At 37.9% G+C, this 18437-nt stretch overlaps 1 protein-coding gene across 1 annotated transcript in view; it reads right to left on the reverse strand.

Annotated features, from left to right (window-relative positions):
* Positions 1–503: 503 nt before the first annotated feature.
* Positions 504–18437, reverse strand: part of cacnb2b (calcium channel, voltage-dependent, beta 2b) — a 32346-nt gene continuing 14412 nt past the window's right edge. The window contains exons 2-14 of the mRNA XM_053330747.1: positions 14432–14497; positions 11196–11318; positions 10842–10981; positions 10312–10373; positions 10188–10213; positions 7017–7097; positions 6774–6832; positions 6561–6670; positions 5499–5507; positions 4106–4257; positions 3830–3925; positions 2857–3030; positions 504–1286 (exon numbers count right to left, since the gene is read on the reverse strand). Of these exons, the coding sequence (XP_053186722.1) occupies positions 546–1286; positions 2857–3030; positions 3830–3925; positions 4106–4257; positions 5499–5507; positions 6561–6670; positions 6774–6832; positions 7017–7097; positions 10188–10213; positions 10312–10373; positions 10842–10981; positions 11196–11318; positions 14432–14497 (1839 nt within the window). The 3' untranslated portion in view covers positions 504–545. The remainder of the gene's footprint in view (positions 1287–2856; positions 3031–3829; positions 3926–4105; positions 4258–5498; positions 5508–6560; positions 6671–6773; positions 6833–7016; positions 7098–10187; positions 10214–10311; positions 10374–10841; positions 10982–11195; positions 11319–14431; positions 14498–18437) is intronic.

The raw sequence follows: 18437 nt of genomic DNA on the forward strand, positions 1-18437 counted from the left end.
AAATGTTTCAACTCTAAACAGGATAATTATTAAGTTATCTTTGGAAAACTGATTGTTTCCTGAAGATATCTTGTGAAAAGGACCTTTTGTTTTTTGAAAATAATTGTCAAGAAAACATTTTTCTTGAGCTATCAAAAAATGAACTTGTTCTTAAGATTCTTGTGGAATTTGAGATTACTGAAACGATTGCTCTCAGCTTCCGTACATTTGCAAGACTAATGCATAACTTTAGAACAGAATGGTGCATGAACAGACTGCGGCAGTTTCATATTGACCAATGTTTGTGCAAAAATGCACACAGATACGGCCATATATTAATCAGGTGAAAATAAGACAGACAAAACGTATCATACAAGTGATAAAAGTCCTTTTAGTAAAGTAAAAAAGGACAAATTGAATGTGTGTGGCAGTGGGTAGAAATAAAAAAAAAATGGCAAAAAAATATGAGGAGAAACATGGTTTACAAATATGACACAGTCTGCCGTCCATTAGTGCATTATAACTTGAGCAGCATAGAACCATGCATCAACCCACAGTAGAGACAGTCACTGTTGTATATAGGAATCCCTGTGCCACTGTCGTGCATCTCTGTCTCTGTCTCTATCTCGGCCTCGATCCCTATCTCTGTCTCTTTCCCTGTCCTTATGTCTGTCTCTGTCTCTGTCTCTGTCTCTGTCTCTGTCTCTGTCTCTCTCTCTGCCATGGTAGTGGTGATAGTTATGGTGATTGTGTACAGGATTGTGATCCGTGTGGTGTGTCCGTGGTGGAATATGCTGGTGATGTCTGTGCTGCCGGTTGCGCTCATTGTGCTCCTGCTCATAGTCTTCTCTGACATGTGGCTGGCTGTTCCCACGCTGATGTTGGTGGTGGTGGTGATGGTGGTGGTTGCTGTTATGATGATGATGGTTATGGCCTCGGTGGTTATAGCGAACCTCTTCTTCATCCTCCTCTACCACATCCTCTACCTCTTCCTCCCTCTCCTCAGGCAGGTGCCTGCGGGGAAGCCTCTGGTTATAATCCCTGCTTGACTGTACATCCATAGCACCAGATGTTTGGCTGTGCTGGGGTTGGCTACGGTGCTCCATTCTGCGGTGGTGGTGATGGTGATGGTGGTGAGTGTGCTGGGGTCTCTTTGGTTCAGTCCTCAAGAGCCGCTCTTCCTCCTCTGTTTGGCCCTCCTCAGCCCTCTGCTCCTGAGCAGGGGCTGAAGGGGGCTCCTGGTCCAAGTGGTTCTCACGGGAAACCTTCCTCTTGGAGGCTGCTGACTTCTTGCTCTTCTGCTCATCCTAGGAAAATACACACAATGTCATCCGACTATATCACACAATGCATACTAATACATACTCCCAATACATACAGTATACACAATACACAATACACACTTGTATTTTCAAGTTCAGACATACACAGCTGCTGTGAGGGAGGCAGCTGGCCACTACGTGCCTATACTGGCAATCAAACCAGAGGCAATTTGAATATTTTTGGATGGTAATGTACAGTTTTATCGTGGGACCTTGGACCACTCAGTGCAGCCCTGTGCAATTACATGTAGACAGATGCAGTATTGGCAGGCCTCTCTGCATCTGTTTTACAGCTGCTGCAACTATTTCACAAAATGTCAAAAATAGATGGAAGATCATTAACTTTGCTATAACTTATGACAACCAACAGGCCAAAAAAGAAAGGGAAAAACCTTTCATTACATAATCATATCAAATAGAGGCAGACAAGATTATCTTAAAGGTTTAAAACTAACTAGAATCACTGAGAGCTTGTGGAATGACCAGCAATATAGATATAGTTGTGCATGAAAGTGTAAAATGTTCAATACCCCATGGACGAAACCTCCCTTTCAGCTTGGAGTGCAAAAAAAGCTATTTCCATCTTGTGATCTGGCTAGACTCCTGGGTTTTAATGAGATGGTGAGTAGCTTTGCACAAATATGGGTGAGAAGAGGACACCTATAAGTAAAACAGCTCACACTGTTACTTACAAGATATTTTTGTCATAATTATGAGATTGGGATATTGTAATCATGAGATATGTTCTTGTAATTATGAGATATGTTCTTGTAATTATGAGATATGTTCTTGTAATTATGATATAGTCATAATTATGAGATATGGAAATCATAATTACAAGACAAGGATTTTTTTTGCTGGTAACTGCAATGTGCTTCTTACACCTGGTATAAACTAAATGTCTGGTATCTAGTCAAACAGGAAGAATTTCATGTATGCCCCCATTTCTATTACAGTATAAGGAGGGCTTTCTTGATCTTAACCTCTGCCACTTGTGCATGTGTGTGTATTCTAGTTAATGTGTTACTGCATGTGTTTCATGTGCATTTCCTACTGGAGTTCCATGTGTCATGTTAACTAGCTAGGGCTGACAGATTCCTTTGGATGTGGGATGTAGTATGTAGTATATTTTCTGCCTCCGGTTTGTTAACAGGAATATGTATATTCATGTGTTTTATTGATTAATTACACACACATCCTTCTTGCTAACACCTAAAGAAGGCACAATTGTAACTCATCTCTATTAACACAGTGAAAAAATATAACACTACAGTAGAATTGAAAGTGATCTCACTCACCAGAGGAAGACCTATTTCATTTCTTCCTCTTTCCAGTGGAGAAGGATGAGGAGAAATGAAATGAAAATGTTAGATGAATAAATGAAAACAAATGAACTCATAATTTACATCCAAACAGTTTTTCCACATACAGCAGACTTTCTGTATGGGTGAGATGAGCGGGATGAGATGAGATGCCATGAGACTATGATATTACATCCTATCATTTCATTGTTTAGGTGGTTTGTATTTCTCATATGTGTCTGTTTTTCATGTACCGGTATTGCTGAAGGACTGGTGGGCAGTGTATTCTCAGCCAGCTGGGCCACCAGTGCGTTGGTAGGCTCCATCTCTGGGGGATGAGTGGCTCTCCAATAGGACTCCAGATAATCAGCAATGTGCTCACAGGCGTCAGTTAGCTGGTTCTCATCTAAAATGACGTCAAACATTTCCTACAGGAAAATTAGGACAATAGATACAGGATAAATCTGTAACTGAGACAGAATTTAAATGCTAAAAATAACTATTTTGGTCATCAAGAAAGTCTGTGAGTGGCTCCTGCAACAAGATTCAGATAAGCAGATGTAAGGCGATAAAGTCATTTAGAAAAAAATGACACTCATGCATACAATAACCTGGGCATTCTTTGAGGGCTTTTAAAATATTTTTTAAATAAGGAAAATGAATGCTGATCTTGACTATGTCATTAATTAACTGTAAGTGGTTCTAACAAATTAAATAAAACAACATACTATCACATACCTATGATACACATATGACACCAAAAACAGTCTTTAAATATATTTTATTTGGATTTTTCATATTCTATGTATTTACTTATTTGCTATTTAATCATAATTTATACACCTTTAACACCCTAAGAACATGACTTGGTGTTTCAAAGCCCTCAAACACTTTATATATTTGTGTTGGCCTAAAAGCTGCCACATTTTAAAACATTGTGTCTAAAATACTGGGATCTGCTTAAGAAAATATCCACAGTGTCCCCCACTGTCCTCAATGGCATCAGAGGCCCTGCATACACTTCAAGCAGCCACAGGTGTATTTCCACTTTAAGGCAAACGCATTATTTACACTATTTTTTTATTTACCAGATTAATGCCCTTGAAATTTCAGTTATCATAATAAGAACCCAGCTATTCATTCATTGATTCAAGATAAAATGTTGTTTTTCTGTACAGTTACTACTACTGCATCAATTTCACACAGTGGCCACTAGATGGTACTCACGGGTGGGCATTGGGCGAGCTTGTCTGCTGCCACCAGCTGAACATTAAGATGTTTGGTCTGAGACTTCCCTCTTGTCTTGATCAGTCTGGTCAACACCTACACAATAATGATATGAAGAGAGGGAGGAGAAAGACTGAAGGTTATAGTCACTGCTGGCATTTCACAGAATCATGTTCCTTTAGTACATACAGTGGAAAGGTCAGCTTAAAAGAAGGTGTAGGTCAAGTTGAGCAAAATGTACTTCATGTTGTTACAGTACTCTCTGAGCAAACTTACTTTTGGTGAGGAGATCTTCACATAAACAAGGATTGGTGCCAGGGAGGTCTTGGACACCTGGAGAGGGTGGTTGACTGTGTCTGCATCTAGCACCACCAGTTGCAGGCTGCGGGCCAGCTCAAAGATGCGCTCCACCTCTCCCTGGATCTGGGCTGCAAAAGCAGAGTGTAAAGACATGATGTTGACACCAAAAATCCAGAGAATCCATCAACTGTGCACCTTCTAAGTCTACTGTATGTCCACATTTAAAACAAGATGCTACATATCACAGGTACCATAACAAATTGTTCTTTAAAGATGATTGATCTTTAACCTTGAATAGTAATTTCATATGTTTTATTTAATTTTTAAATTATATAAATACTTGCATTTCCAGATATAGAATGTGAAGATTTTTTAATTTGTCACTTCTTCTTTTTTGCATTAGCATGACAGTGGCAACAATTTAAATATACAGATTTCTTGTTTACCTCTATTTTGTAAATCAAGATGTAGAAATGAGAATACACTTTGAGATATTTTATTTTTATTTTGGACTTCCAAACCAGAAATTAGATAATCAAGTTGTCATGTTGGTTTGGTAACAATAAACAACCATGGAGATTTCTTGTTTCTGCATCTCAATTTAACAATATTCTTGAGCGTGCATTTATGAGCTTGAAAGCCGTAAAAATCTTAAATTTGGGTCCACTTACTAGCTTTTTCTAGAGCTTTCAACCACTTCTCCAGATTGAAAATCCCCATAAAAAGCTAGCAGGGGACCTTTTGAGTTACGATTCTTTTTTGGAAAGTCTCTGCCTCTTCATTTCTAATGCAGAGAACAAACAAGAGTACACAGACCTGTGAACAACTCACATGAAAAATGGAAAATGGCTCACAAAACACCTCAACAGATTAAAAACTGTAAATCTGGCAGGATTTACTCAGAGACACTGCCTACTCAACAAGGCTACCAAATAAGCGATGTATTTTAGTTTTCCTGGGTTACTACTGTAATCAGTGAGAAGAACCAGGATATGCTGTACTCTGTAAGACTGGCCACTTAAGTGAGGGCAGGAACACAAGTCATGGAAAAAGCATGGCTGTGAATGTCTGTCCCTTCAGCTGATGTGGTATTGCTCACTAATATTACATCTTACACATCTAAAACACATAATCTTCAAAAGTTCAATCCAACTTTAAACAGTTGTATATGTTTACACATTCAACAGTGTCAGAACAGTGGATGATGGTGCAGATATGAGGTAATGGACAGAGGGAGGGAGGGAAGGAAGGAGGGAAGGAAGGAAGGAAGGGAGGAAGGAAGGAAGGAAGGAAGGAAGGAAGGAAAGAAAGAAAGGTACTTGGAGTATTAAAACACAGATGAACTACCAGTGCTTTCAGTCATACATACCGGCAGCATCTGGGATGAGAGAGCAATGAGAAAGACAAGAGTAGAGAAAACTAAGTAAATCTTATCCCCCATCCATTCTTGTTCTAACCAACTGGGGAATTTAGAAATGGTCTACTGGACACTGACTCTGGGGCAAAGATAGCAAATTCCCAAGAAAAATGCAGTAAATGTCTCGCCATTCAATCCTCACTGACACTATTCAACAACCTTCATATGTCTCAAATGTTAATCTGTCATCTATTTTGTGCTTCAGGGAATATTTCAATTTATTTGCTTTCTTGCTGAGGGTCAGATGAGAAGATCCATAACACTATCTTGTTAGTATGCTAAACATGAAGCTATTGTACAGCCAGCAGCTTAGCTTAGCATAAAGACGAGAGCTAGGCTGAAACAGCACACCCAAAATATAACATGGTAATTAGAGAGCTTTAGAGGTGTTCGTAAACAGATTTCTTTAACCTTTGGACTGTTTCCAGTCTTGTGCTAAAAACACTAACCAGCTACTGTCTGTCTTCAAAGGACAGATATGAGAGTGATATTGATCTTCTCATCTATCTCTCTTCAAGAAAGCAAATAAGTGTATTTTACAAAATATCAAAATATTCTTTTTATCATCTTTACCTGTGGTGCATGAAGTGATTTCTAAGATTATTCTCTTGGAATGAGGGCTTATTTATGCAGGATATATACAAAAATACTGTGAACACAAACTGAAAAGTTTTAATGAGATAAAGAAATAGAGCAAGTCTGACACACCTAGATCAGAAAGTAACAGCTGCTTGTTTTATTTTAACCTAATTATTGCTCCAAATGGGTGAGGTCTGCCTCAAGGGACAACACAATGAGTGCAAGAAAGCCAACACAGTTAAAGAAAATTATTTCAGAAGTTAATTCAGAAATCAATTTAGGGTACTTTTCTGTTACTGATACTATTTTAATTGTCCTGGTGGCTGGGGTGTAGTAAACGGCAACAATCTTGCTCCAAACTGATAAAAAAGGTGCTTAAGATAATTTATCACAACTATTGGTCCCAGACTGGGATGATGCAGTAAAGATATGTACCTAAATTGGAGCGGGTGTTCGACCGGTCCATTAAGGCCTTTTTTCCAGGGTTGTTGAGAATGGATCGTTTAGCCAGAGAGATGTCTGCTGTGACCCGTGTAATAGTGATTCTGGAGAACAGACAAGGTAACAGGCATTAATACACAGGTATGATTTCTATTATGTTTTATTTTCGACTTAAACGCAACACTGAAGAATTTAATCAGAACTTACCTGCCTTCAAATCTGTGTTTTAAATAGTCAAATAGTGCTTTTTGCATCATATCTGTAACCTGAAATTAAACAAAAGTCATGGATTTCAAATAGAAATACCCATCACATTCAACACATTACACACACACACACACACATATTTAAATCTCGATTAAGTTTCCCAGCTTTACATCTTAGGCCCAACAAAATGTCAAAAGTCATTAATTAAGTGCTAAGATTAAAATGTGTGAGAAGCAGACTTACCTCTAAGCCCTTCAGTGATGGTCCCATTAGAACCACAGGACGCATTGTAGGCACTACATCATACATAGCCACCTGCTCCCCCTAAACCCACACAGAAACACAGGTTTAATTCAGTATATGTCATACAGTATATCTCATCTAACTGTGAATGCATGTTTACACTACAAGCAAGAAGAATGAAAATATGTTCATTTTTTGAAAAGTTGAAAAGCCTGAGTTCATGATGTACATTAACTGTCAAAAATGTCAATCTCAGTTGTATTTCTGTAGTTTCATTGTTTCTCTAACAATGTGATTGTTTAATAAACAGACAGATACAGTATAATGTGTAGCATATACAGTGGTCAGAAAGACATTCAAAGGTTCCCAATTGACTCCAGCTCTAAACTGAGGGTGATTTATGTCTAAAACACAGAGCATAATAGTTGCATCCATCACTGGGTTCATGGATTTTATCTTATGTAATCAACCACTGTGCTGCAGGATGATGAACTCTAGGTCTTTCTGTGGTTAACACATACACACTGGATTCTTGTCAAGACACAACTCCTGGTCATTTACAAAAATGAAAAGAGATATGCAAGTCCCTTCATCCAACAGGGCGCTCCAAGAATACTACTTTTTTTAATAATGACCCACAGTAGACTTCAACTTAAGAATCTTAAACGTCATCCAAGAGGCAATTTATGGTACAGCACTGAACATATAAACACATTCAAATCACATCAGATAAACAAACACAACAATAGTCCAAGATTGTTTTATACAAACAGTATCATCACAGTATTTAAAATGCAAGTCAATAACTGTACACAAGCAACTGAAAAAATAAATGTAAAAATATGAGTACACTGCACATCCTCTATGTATCCATGTATATCACATCTCTTAGTCTTTGTCTTCTATACCCTCTAACACTAAATTGTAGTTCCCCAGACTCCCCATGGCTACCACATCTTGTTTAATTGAATAATTGCCATGGGAATGAATGAGGTTTTTGCTTGGTTGGTTCTGATCTTGGGGTATTTATTCTTCTGAGCAGAAAGGAGTGGCTGGAACCGAATGAGATTTACCCATTCAGACCATGTCTTCCTTCTCAGTCAGCCTGGTCAGGTACAGATGGTAGAGGTCAGCCTGCTGCACCCCTCTCATTTTCCCACAGGTCTTCACAAATTTTCCTAATTTGTTGTTGTGAGTGATTTTGGATCGGACATACCAGCAACCAATAACAAAGGATGCTTTCAGTCAAAGATTTGTTAAAATATAGAGATAATTTTGTTATCATATCAAATTCAGTTTTCTAAGAAAGTAAATGCCCCTGTCTCCTCTCCTCTGATGCTAGAGTGGGTGGTTGAGCATCACATCTTAAATCTAAAATCAGTTTTTTTTGTTCTTGGATGTGTTCAGATTTGTGAGGCATCACAGAAGTTGACAAAGTCATCTAACTGGACCACTTCATCCTGCTCCAGTAGGCTGACCAAAGTAATGTCATCCACATACTTTATTACATGATGTCCAGGGTATCTGCCTCAGCAACAGTCCTTGTATAAAATTTAGCAAAGGTGAGAGCACACTGCCCTGTGGTTTGCCAATAGAGGTAAAGCACACCTCTGACATGGTGTTGCCTACCCTTACCCTTGGAGATCTGCCCATATGGAAATCTAAAATTCATGTGATTAGTTTTGAGTCCAGTCCAAACTGCTCTTTCACTCTTTCAGTCAGGATTAGATAAGTGGATTGTATTAAATGCAGAAGGAAAATCTGCAAAGAGGACTCATGGTTTTACAACCCTCCAGATGCACATACAGAACATTTAAAAGCATTACAATGGCGTTGTGTATCCCTCTCGCAGACTGATAAGCAAATTGTAGTGGGACCAGGGCCTGCTTACATGAGAGGTGAGGGAAATGGGCTTCTAGGCATTAACAGAGGATGGATAAGGGACCTTGAGGAGGGGGATCACGATAATCATTTGACCTTGTAGATCTCATTGTTTACATTCCTCTGTATCTTGTTCCTATCTTACAGGCTTCCGAAGGTAAAAAGCATATTTTCCTCATTTAGTATCTCCTTTGACCCTTTATTTACCCATGGCTGGTTGTTTGTGTGCGGTTGGGGGTCCAATTATTAAAATCACCCATTATGAATTTAGGTGTATCTAGGGAGATTTCATCAAATAATATAAATAATATTAAAAATAATGTCTGCTGCCTTTTCAGTATTTGGCTTTGCATGGTTATAATCAACAGTGATAAATATTTGTGGGGACTCACCGGGAAGGAAGGAGGGACACTGATAAGAGTTCAATTTTGCACCACCTCCTTGCCTGTAGTCTCTCTGAGTCTGCATCAGTCTATGCATGTGATAGTAAAGTCCAACACAGTCTCAATAAGCCAGGTTTTAGAAAAGGACGTAGCAAGTGTTTGCTTATCAATTGAATCATGTATGATAAAATAATGATTGGGAGCAGAACTTTTGTTTTGCTTCCTCCAATTTTTTCATCCTCCCTTCTTTCTTATTTTTTTCTTGTGTCCATCATTTAAAAAATCCTTGTAATCCCTGCAGGGAGATGTTTGCATCAGGCTGATTTTAATCACTTCAGTAGGAGCTACGTTGCAGGAGGAAGTCTCTGCTGTAGCATATGTGTGAATCCAATTTGCCAACTTGATCACTTGCAACACTGACTACAAGCAAAATAACTTCTAGTGATAAAACTAATCCCCCTGCACTTATCGTGATGCCTTGTAGTCTGATACATGAACAAGCATATCAGCAATGAAAAAACAGCCATCATGTTAACAATAAGCAATAACAAACAAGACTCGGACAAACTGGGCTGCTCGTCACAAATCTTCCTTGAAAACCAATCAACAACATTGTAATTACAGAAACTCATACCACAGTGTAACACCTTTGTTAAAGCCAGGTTCAGTGAAATGTGTTTGGCCCATTCAAAGTGATGGAAAATGCAGGTTTATCACTAAATCTGTCTAAAACTAAAGGTGGGCTATTGAGTTTTCCCTAAATTGTATCTCAGTTAATGCTGCGTAATTACATCATGGAGGCTTTGTTAATGCATGACAATGTATACAGTGTACTACCAAACAGAGTTGCTTGCAGTGCAAACATACAGTTTAGTGACAGTGGGTTCACAAACATTCAGTCACTTACCGGTTTCTTTTTCACCTGCTGGTTGGCTATTGGAGACAGAGGAGATACCTGATGTTAATTCACCAATCAATAAAAGATATGAGAACACAATTTCAAACTCACACACACAAACACATACACTGACCTTGTGAAGGGGGGGTATATTTCTTTGAGTTCATATCTTGAGCAGCTTGAGATGCTGCTTTGCTGAAATGTGATCAAATGACCTGAATTAACAGTCAGTTATTCATTCATGTTGAAAATAGAGTGCCATACAGTGTGCCTGGTGCTCTAAGATACTGCTATAGGCCTACAGCACGTAAAAAGCTTTCAGAGTAAATCCCCTGATGTGATTCAGAACACACAGTTGCCACCAAAGCCAAATTTACAAGATCCTCTAGATGTGTTTCTATCACACTAACTAGGTCAAGTTGAAATTTTGCAGTGGGTAGTGGAACCTCTCAGAGTAAATACAACAAATATTTCAAGTTGAATTTACAGTCCAATGTTCTCCTTTTGGTCAGTCTATTGATATATGTTTTGTTTGTATGTGTATTGGACCAATGAATATTATCATTTGGATTACAGTACACTACTACAATAGACTTGTCTGCAACAGTAGTCTACAACCGTTCTCTATTGAAGCTAGTGGCAAGAGCAGCATGTCGTGCGTACTTGGCCAAGGCCTTGGCAGCTTTCCTCGCCTGGACCTCTCTTCTGATGAGAATGGTTTCCAGATTGACTGGACTGGGGACAAAGCCCACCACACCATCCTCCTTCACCGGCCGTCCAATCCACCAGTCATTGTTAAATTTCTGGTAATTTCAAGAGAAAAGAGAGTGTATATTTACAACTTGTATTGGCAAAAAAAAAATCTGATAAGCAATTGCATTATTACATTTTATGTCACTTTTATTTCCTGCCATGTGTATCCAAATCTTAATGCAGAATGTCATGCCTCATAAGAGAAGTTTGGGTAATAACTCCACTTTTATGTAACTCATTTATGTGTGTGTGTTTGTTTCAAACCTCTTTGACATGAAGGAAGTCTCTGGCCTCAAAGGTGACAGCCTGGCCTGGCACGGGGACGCTGTCGTCGTCTGCTGGCGTGTAAGAGAAGTTGCAACGTACAGCAAATGCCACAGGCTTGTACTGGGGACACAAGACAGGTATTTATAACAAAACTACTAATGGATTCCTCAAATATCTTCATTCCTACATTTAACCCACACATATATTCAAACAATTGAATCATTTTGCTCACAAATGATTACATGAAGTACATCATTTTGAATCTGTACATTGAAAACAATCCTTCAAAATCCAGTGACAGCCAGCAATGAAGAACCAGAACTAATGTGAAATGAGACTGATAAAGAATTCTCATGTAGAAACACTTCAATACAACATTAACCACTGTAATCTGCCCAAATGTGATTTTAAATCATGATAGGATTGCCAACTAGAGGATACAATAAACATTTTCTGTACTCATGTAAATGTGTGCAAAGCTGTTACTATTATTTTCAAACAAACACAGTTATATATTTAGGATAATATTGTGATGTGCATGCCTGGGAGTATGGCCATATACCTGTATGCATGCTGTGTATACCCACTGAGTGTGTGCGTCATGTTTTGTATGCGAATCTGCAACATATGTGGATGTGTCATGTTTTAATTCTGCATTGTGCCACAATGTGCAAAATCAGCTCTGCAGGTCATTGTTAACAATTAGTAAACTGAAATCATTTTAAGGGAGAAATGCAGTATCATTCTGAACTCTGCTCTTACATTCCAGACATACGGACCCATGCAGGTGTCATGGAGGGAAAAAAAAGTTTGCACAGAAATGAATATACTCTGGAATAAATTTGTGCACACAAATTACTAATTTGTGGTCTCCTACTCATGTGCACACATTACAAAATTATTGCTTTTAAATTCACTAATTATTGAATTCATTAATTAATGCACCATAAAAAAATTCACATAACTTAAGGGACATAATAGATTATGTAATGGGGTTTAACAGGCAAAATGTCAGGTGTCTGTACATACCCTCATCCAGTATCAAACCAAAATTGAATTCAATCCAAGCGTCTCATTTAGATTAGATTGGACATGGACTGACTATCAAGTATTTGTCCTTGCCACCTCAATGCTGAATTGTGAAACTAAATTGGACATTGTCTCAGCAACACTGGTCGGTTACCGTTATACTAACTTACTAGATCACTTGAACACAACAGAGATTTGTGTTTGTCCTAATAGATCAAGTCACAATGTCTGCTGTGAAAAACACTGATTGCTTCCTCTTTGTCGCACAGTAGCTACTGTATGCTTCCCACTCATAGAGAACCTGTTGGCGTTGTAATCCTATCAGAGTCAAATGTCAGTAGCATGCCGATCAAACTGCTAATTACTCCACTTTGGAAAGATGAGACTATGGGGTCAGCAGGGGACTGGCCGAGTTGTGCTTGCTGCCTTAATTACAGAGCCCCATTGGGAGCATATTAAATCTGTGGGGGAGGAATTAATTGAATATTCAATGGGACGTGTATCAGAAGGCGTCGCTTAAAAGGCAAAGAGAGGGTAGCTTAATATCAGCTGCAATATTTAAATGTTTTTTTTGTTTACTGACCTTCATGGTGATTACATATGCCTACAGAAAAAACAACAGTGAATACATTTGTGTGTGTGTGTGTGTGTGTGTGTGTGTGTGTGTGTGTGTGCGTGTGCGAGGCACATTTAACTGTGATATTGAGAGACAATTTCAGAGGTTGCAATAGCTCAGCTTTGACTTGACCTGATATCCAATCTCTATTACTTTTAAAGCTTTAGGAGTATTGGAACTATATTTGCCATTCAAATGCACTCCCCAGTTGTTCCTCAAATATTTCACATGGCATGTCAGCATTACACAACTTAATTAAAGCCTAATCAATACAGTTTTTTTCAGGCCAGTACTGATATCGGATAACTATATTGTTTGATATTTGCCTTTTTAATGTAAACACATTAGATAAATGATGTAATGTGTAAAGCTTTTGACAAGAATCCCTTAGATTTGTTTTTTCCTAAAAGAACTGTGATCAAGTTTTGCACTAAATGGGACAAATTTAAACTTGAGAGATAAACTTGTCAGTTTCTCTCCAGCAGTGTCTTACATACATAAAAATAAAAATAAAACAAAAATAAACAATAAAAATATCAGGCTCTAATTTTAATTATCTTCATCAAACCATTTCAACTTGAGTATTGTGTGGTGTGCACAAGGGGGGAACAGGGGACGGGGGACGGGGGGATAAAAATAAAGAAAACACAAGCAAATACAGAAATGCTGCCAGTTCAATACATGTTAAATTTAAAAGTAAAGCCACTCAACAATGAATTCTAATTTCCTGTTATTGGAAGTATTGTCTATACACCTGCCACTGTTAGCCTTTTACCAATTACTAGCCTGTTCATCAGTTCTTAGTGTCCCCTATACATGTCCTTTGTGTTGTAAGACTTCACTTGTTTGGTGCAACCTCTAGCATTTCTACAGTATAATTGCTTGTATCTCTGTATTTGCAGCATATTTCTTTATGAAACATACATGTTGTCAAATAGAGGACTTATTATTATTATTTGACCTTTTCTTATTTACAACATTTTATGTGATGTACAGTATGTGTTGTCAAAGTGCGGTGAATATGTTTTTTTCCTGTGTTTCATTAAGCTGCAGCACATTAAGCTTTATGCTCCACTGCCATAGTATGCCAATAAATAAAGGAAAAATGCAAATTATATTTTAAAGGGCAAGTCTAGATTTGAGCTCTTGACTTGCATGTGAACAAATGTGCAAGAATTAAAAAAACATGCTGGAACAAGCAGTAGAGAAATTATATTAAGTGATTTATCTCATCTCATTTGCACATTACAGATTACTGTCCTTATGATTATAGTTTCTAAACAGACACATTCATCACATTTTGGGGTGAACTGCTGTTGGAGACGTCTTTGTTTCAGTAGATACAAAGATGACTGCATGGTAGGAATTCTTCATTATTGCAGACATTGAGCACATAAAGAGATGACAGGGCTGAAGATTGCAATTACTCATTTTAATAGCAGAATATTGCTCTGCTAATCCGATGGCCTGATATCTGTGTTTCCTGTCTGTGATGTAATCATGTCCTTGAGAGCAGCCTCTCTGAAAAATGAGTCTGCGAGGGCTGCAGTGAGTCGGGTGATACCATGATGCAACAGTGAGACAGTACCTTGGCCTTCTCCAGCTGCACCTGAGCATTTCTTTCCTCAACGACATCCGAGTCCTGACGCTCTCCCTGGAGGAGAGACAGAGAATAACGACAATTAGTTGATCAGTGAAAAGAAAAGATGTGAGAGCACATGTGAAAATCAGTCAGAACCTTTACCCACACATATCAGCAATATGTTATGACTGATTCAAAGTAATGTTGGGACCACTTGTTGGTGCGGTCATTATTTATTTATACTTATTTAACTAGGGAAGCATCACTGAAAAATCTCCTCAAGAGTGTTTTAGTCAATTAGTTACAGACTACGACACAAAAGAGAAAACCAACACAATAATAATATCAAAATGAAAGAAAATCACAACTGTAAAATAAGAATAAGAATGATATAAAAGATGCTATAGTGGAATCATTGTGAGCTAGCATTTTAAGGACCACCTAAGAACAATACACATATCAAGATTCTAATATACCCCAAAACCAGTGGTGGACAGTAACGAAGTACAAGTAATTCGTTACTGTACTTAAGTAACTTTTTAGCGGATCTGTACTTTACTTGAGTATCATTGTTTTGTGAGACTTTATACTTTGACTCAACTACATTTGGAAGAGGAAAATCTTACTTTTTACTCAACTACTTTCCAAAAACCTGTCGTTCCTTTCAATGTTCCTTTCCACAACATGCATGCATGACCAGCTGCTGTGACAGGTCCAAATGAACGTGCACCGCAAGTGTACCAATCAGAACACATCGTGTGTCGAGCAGTTTTGGCCCGGCCCCCTACCTGGCTACTTGTCCCAACTTGCCTTCTCCTCCATCCATATCTCTATTAGCATTCATTCGACAAAGTGTCGCTGTCCAGTAGCCTGCCCTGCCAACACATGGAAGTTAAAGAAATATGTGTCTAGTGTGGTTTTCCCCCTCCCTATTAATTCCTAATCAGGTGATTTCCATTTAGTATGATGTGCTTATGATCATTTCAAAAGATATCAATACCAGATATCACAAATGGAAAACATTTTGTTTTCAGGGTGGTGTTAGTGGGCTTTTTAACCTTAAATGACTTGATTGAGTGTATAAAGGACATACCAAGACATTGGAACTACATTACACCAAATTACTTTTACTTTTGATACTTAAGTACATTTGAAGCCAAGTACTTTTATACTTTTACTCAAGTCGACATTTAAAGGGAGCACTTTCACTTTTACTGGAGTAATATTTTACACTAGGTATCTCAACTTCTACTCAAGTACGTGGTCTGTGTACTTCGTCCACCACTGCCCAAAACACAGCACAGCAGCCAAATGAGAAAAACAGGAATGTTTTAAAACAGAACTCGAGCAATTCATTATTGCACTTCTGTAAAGTTAAGGGACTGGTGAGAGACAGATATTGTAAGAAAAACAGTGGTCAAAATTGATACAGCAGAGACTGATGTGTCCTGGTTTTCAGTCCCTATGGGTTATGCTCCAAAAATACTTAATTCTACACTTTCTACAACATCCACTTTAAAAACTCAAGGTGCCCAGTTTCTAACAGACTACTTTTTGTTTTATTTAAATTTTTAGATGAAGTGATGTAATTTGAGACTCAGACTTTATCTTTTAGCTCTTCTGGATAAACTGACAACTTTATACAATTGTATTAAGGGGCTGTAAAAAAAAAAAAAAAGTAAAGGCACCTTCAAAAAAATAAAAAAAAATCTAACTACTATGGGAGCAGCAAATATATAAGGGTTAGGGTTAGGGTTAGTCCCTCAAAGACGTGCTACACAGATAAACAAATCGGGGAGGAAAGTGTTACAGTAGACAACAAATGCAGAGAATAAAAGACAAAAAAGACATAGTTTCCTTTGAAAGTTTTAGACTAAGATCTTAGTATTAGTTAAAAGCAGCTTAAAAAAGGTGAGTTTTGAGAGCTTTTTAAAACTGGAAAGGGTAAATGAGTTATTGCATTGTCTCAATTAACACATTTCCCCAAATGTCTCATAATTTCAGCCACATTTCCAGCTAATGCAAACAGAATCAACACTTTACTGTTAAGCTTGTAACACATTGTAGACCTGCCTTCTCTGTGACTATCACTTTTTCCAGAACTATGCAGCCTTTAATTGTCAGAAAGCGGTGCAGCAAATCCCTCCTGGGATAGTCAGGTTTATGTGCCATGTGTCCCAGAGATTAGATTGTCCCCTCAAAGACATGGTAATTAATGCCCTCTGTGTCATAGCCAGGAGATGGCACAGCCCCCTGCGTCAGTCTGGCTCTCAAGATACACACTTGCATCCTAAAGTCACAAATCAGCTCTCAGGTTGTCACCAGTCTGCTCAGTATGACGCATTTTAACAACGCAGTTCTTGGTGAACTCCATGAAGCCAGTGTACTAAAATCTAATATCAAAATGCTTTTACACACACTTAGATTCATGAAACTTTACTAACAACTTTTAAATGTCATGTTATTTTATTTACTGACATTCTTCTTATTTTTTTAATGCTCTTTTCAAATTTACTGGTATTGCCTTTGTAATGTTATATAATATTTAGCCAAGTCTTTTTTCTTCATTACACAAATGAACAACAATTTAGGATTCAATGTCTTGCTCAAGGACACTTACTGTATGACCACTTATGTAGAGGGAAGGAGAAGGGAATTTGTGAATCTTGTAATTGTTGGTTGTTATATCAGAGATATTTATTAACCTCAGCTCCATTTTCAGGATTTCACTTCAGGTTTTTTCTTTTTAACAACTTTGGATCATTTAGGTTCACGGCACAAAACAAGAGAGAGGAAGAGAGAAATGGCTAAAATGTAGATTTTTTAAATTGACATACCTTAATCTAACAGACCTTTAGTAACCAAACATCCTGTAAGGTTACTACATCAGATTGTATTCATTATAACTTAACTGTAGCTTGATGGCGTTCACTTCCCCCACTACAATTTAACCCATATTAACCCATTTCCTATAATCACATTCATATAAAACAAATATGCACTGGCAAAGTATCTTTTGTAGGAAGCTTGCTGCACCTGGATGTCGCCTGGATTATATTTTTTACGCAGCATAGCAACGAGACAGTTATATTGAACGAATCTGCCACTGTTTACGGTCAAGGTATTGAAAAAAAGTAACTTAATCTAAAACCACAAAATGACAGATTAAACAAATTAGATATAATGTGTTAATTAGTATTTTTTTTTTACTTTGGGGAGAGTGAGGCTAGCTGCTAACGTCCTAATTTCACACTTAACACGCATACATGAGAGTGGCATTGATCTTCTCACATAACACATATCTCACAGTATGTTGAACTATTCTGTTAATATTTTTTATAAGATTGTGGTCTTAATTAAATATTAAGAGGGTCAACTTGAAGTGCATGCAGCTTTTTAATATTTTTCCCAAATCACACTACTTTACAAACCTTAACCAAACCTGACAACGTGTGAGTTGCAGGAAACTCCAACCATCCACTCCATCCACAAGATCTTTGGCAAAACAAAGGTTTAGTATCTAAATATATTTTGTAGGAATACAGGGTTTTCTCCTTCAACACTCATTAATAAAAGAATAGTGCTCTACCTACTCAGTGTTATTCCAAATGAGTGCACACTGCGCTGCCTGACACTAGTGAGGCAGTGTGACTTTGACGATGATGGATTATGTAGCATGTCTATAGGCCAATAGTTATGATGGGCCTATCTTCAACTGTAAACGACTCTGTTTTAATAGCTTGTGTTATGAAATTAAGTGGAAGGACAGAGTGAGCGAGCCGGTGGACAGGAAAGAAGCAGGAACGAGAACAAAGAGTGACATGAGGATACATGTCAAATTATAAATCAGGGGGGTGAGATTTAGAAAGTGTAGATACATACAGTGTGTGGTGAAGTTTAGTAATTGGGTAGAAAAGAAGAGAGGGTTGATAACTGCATGAATGTATAGGACAGTTTGCTGCTCTCTCGTTTGTTATATCACCATCATAGACTCCTCCTGCCACCAAATAAG

This window comes from Scomber japonicus, chromosome 12 (genome assembly GCF_027409825.1).
Source record: "Scomber japonicus isolate fScoJap1 chromosome 12, fScoJap1.pri, whole genome shotgun sequence".
NCBI classification, from domain to species: Eukaryota; Metazoa; Chordata; class Actinopteri; order Scombriformes; family Scombridae; genus Scomber; species Scomber japonicus.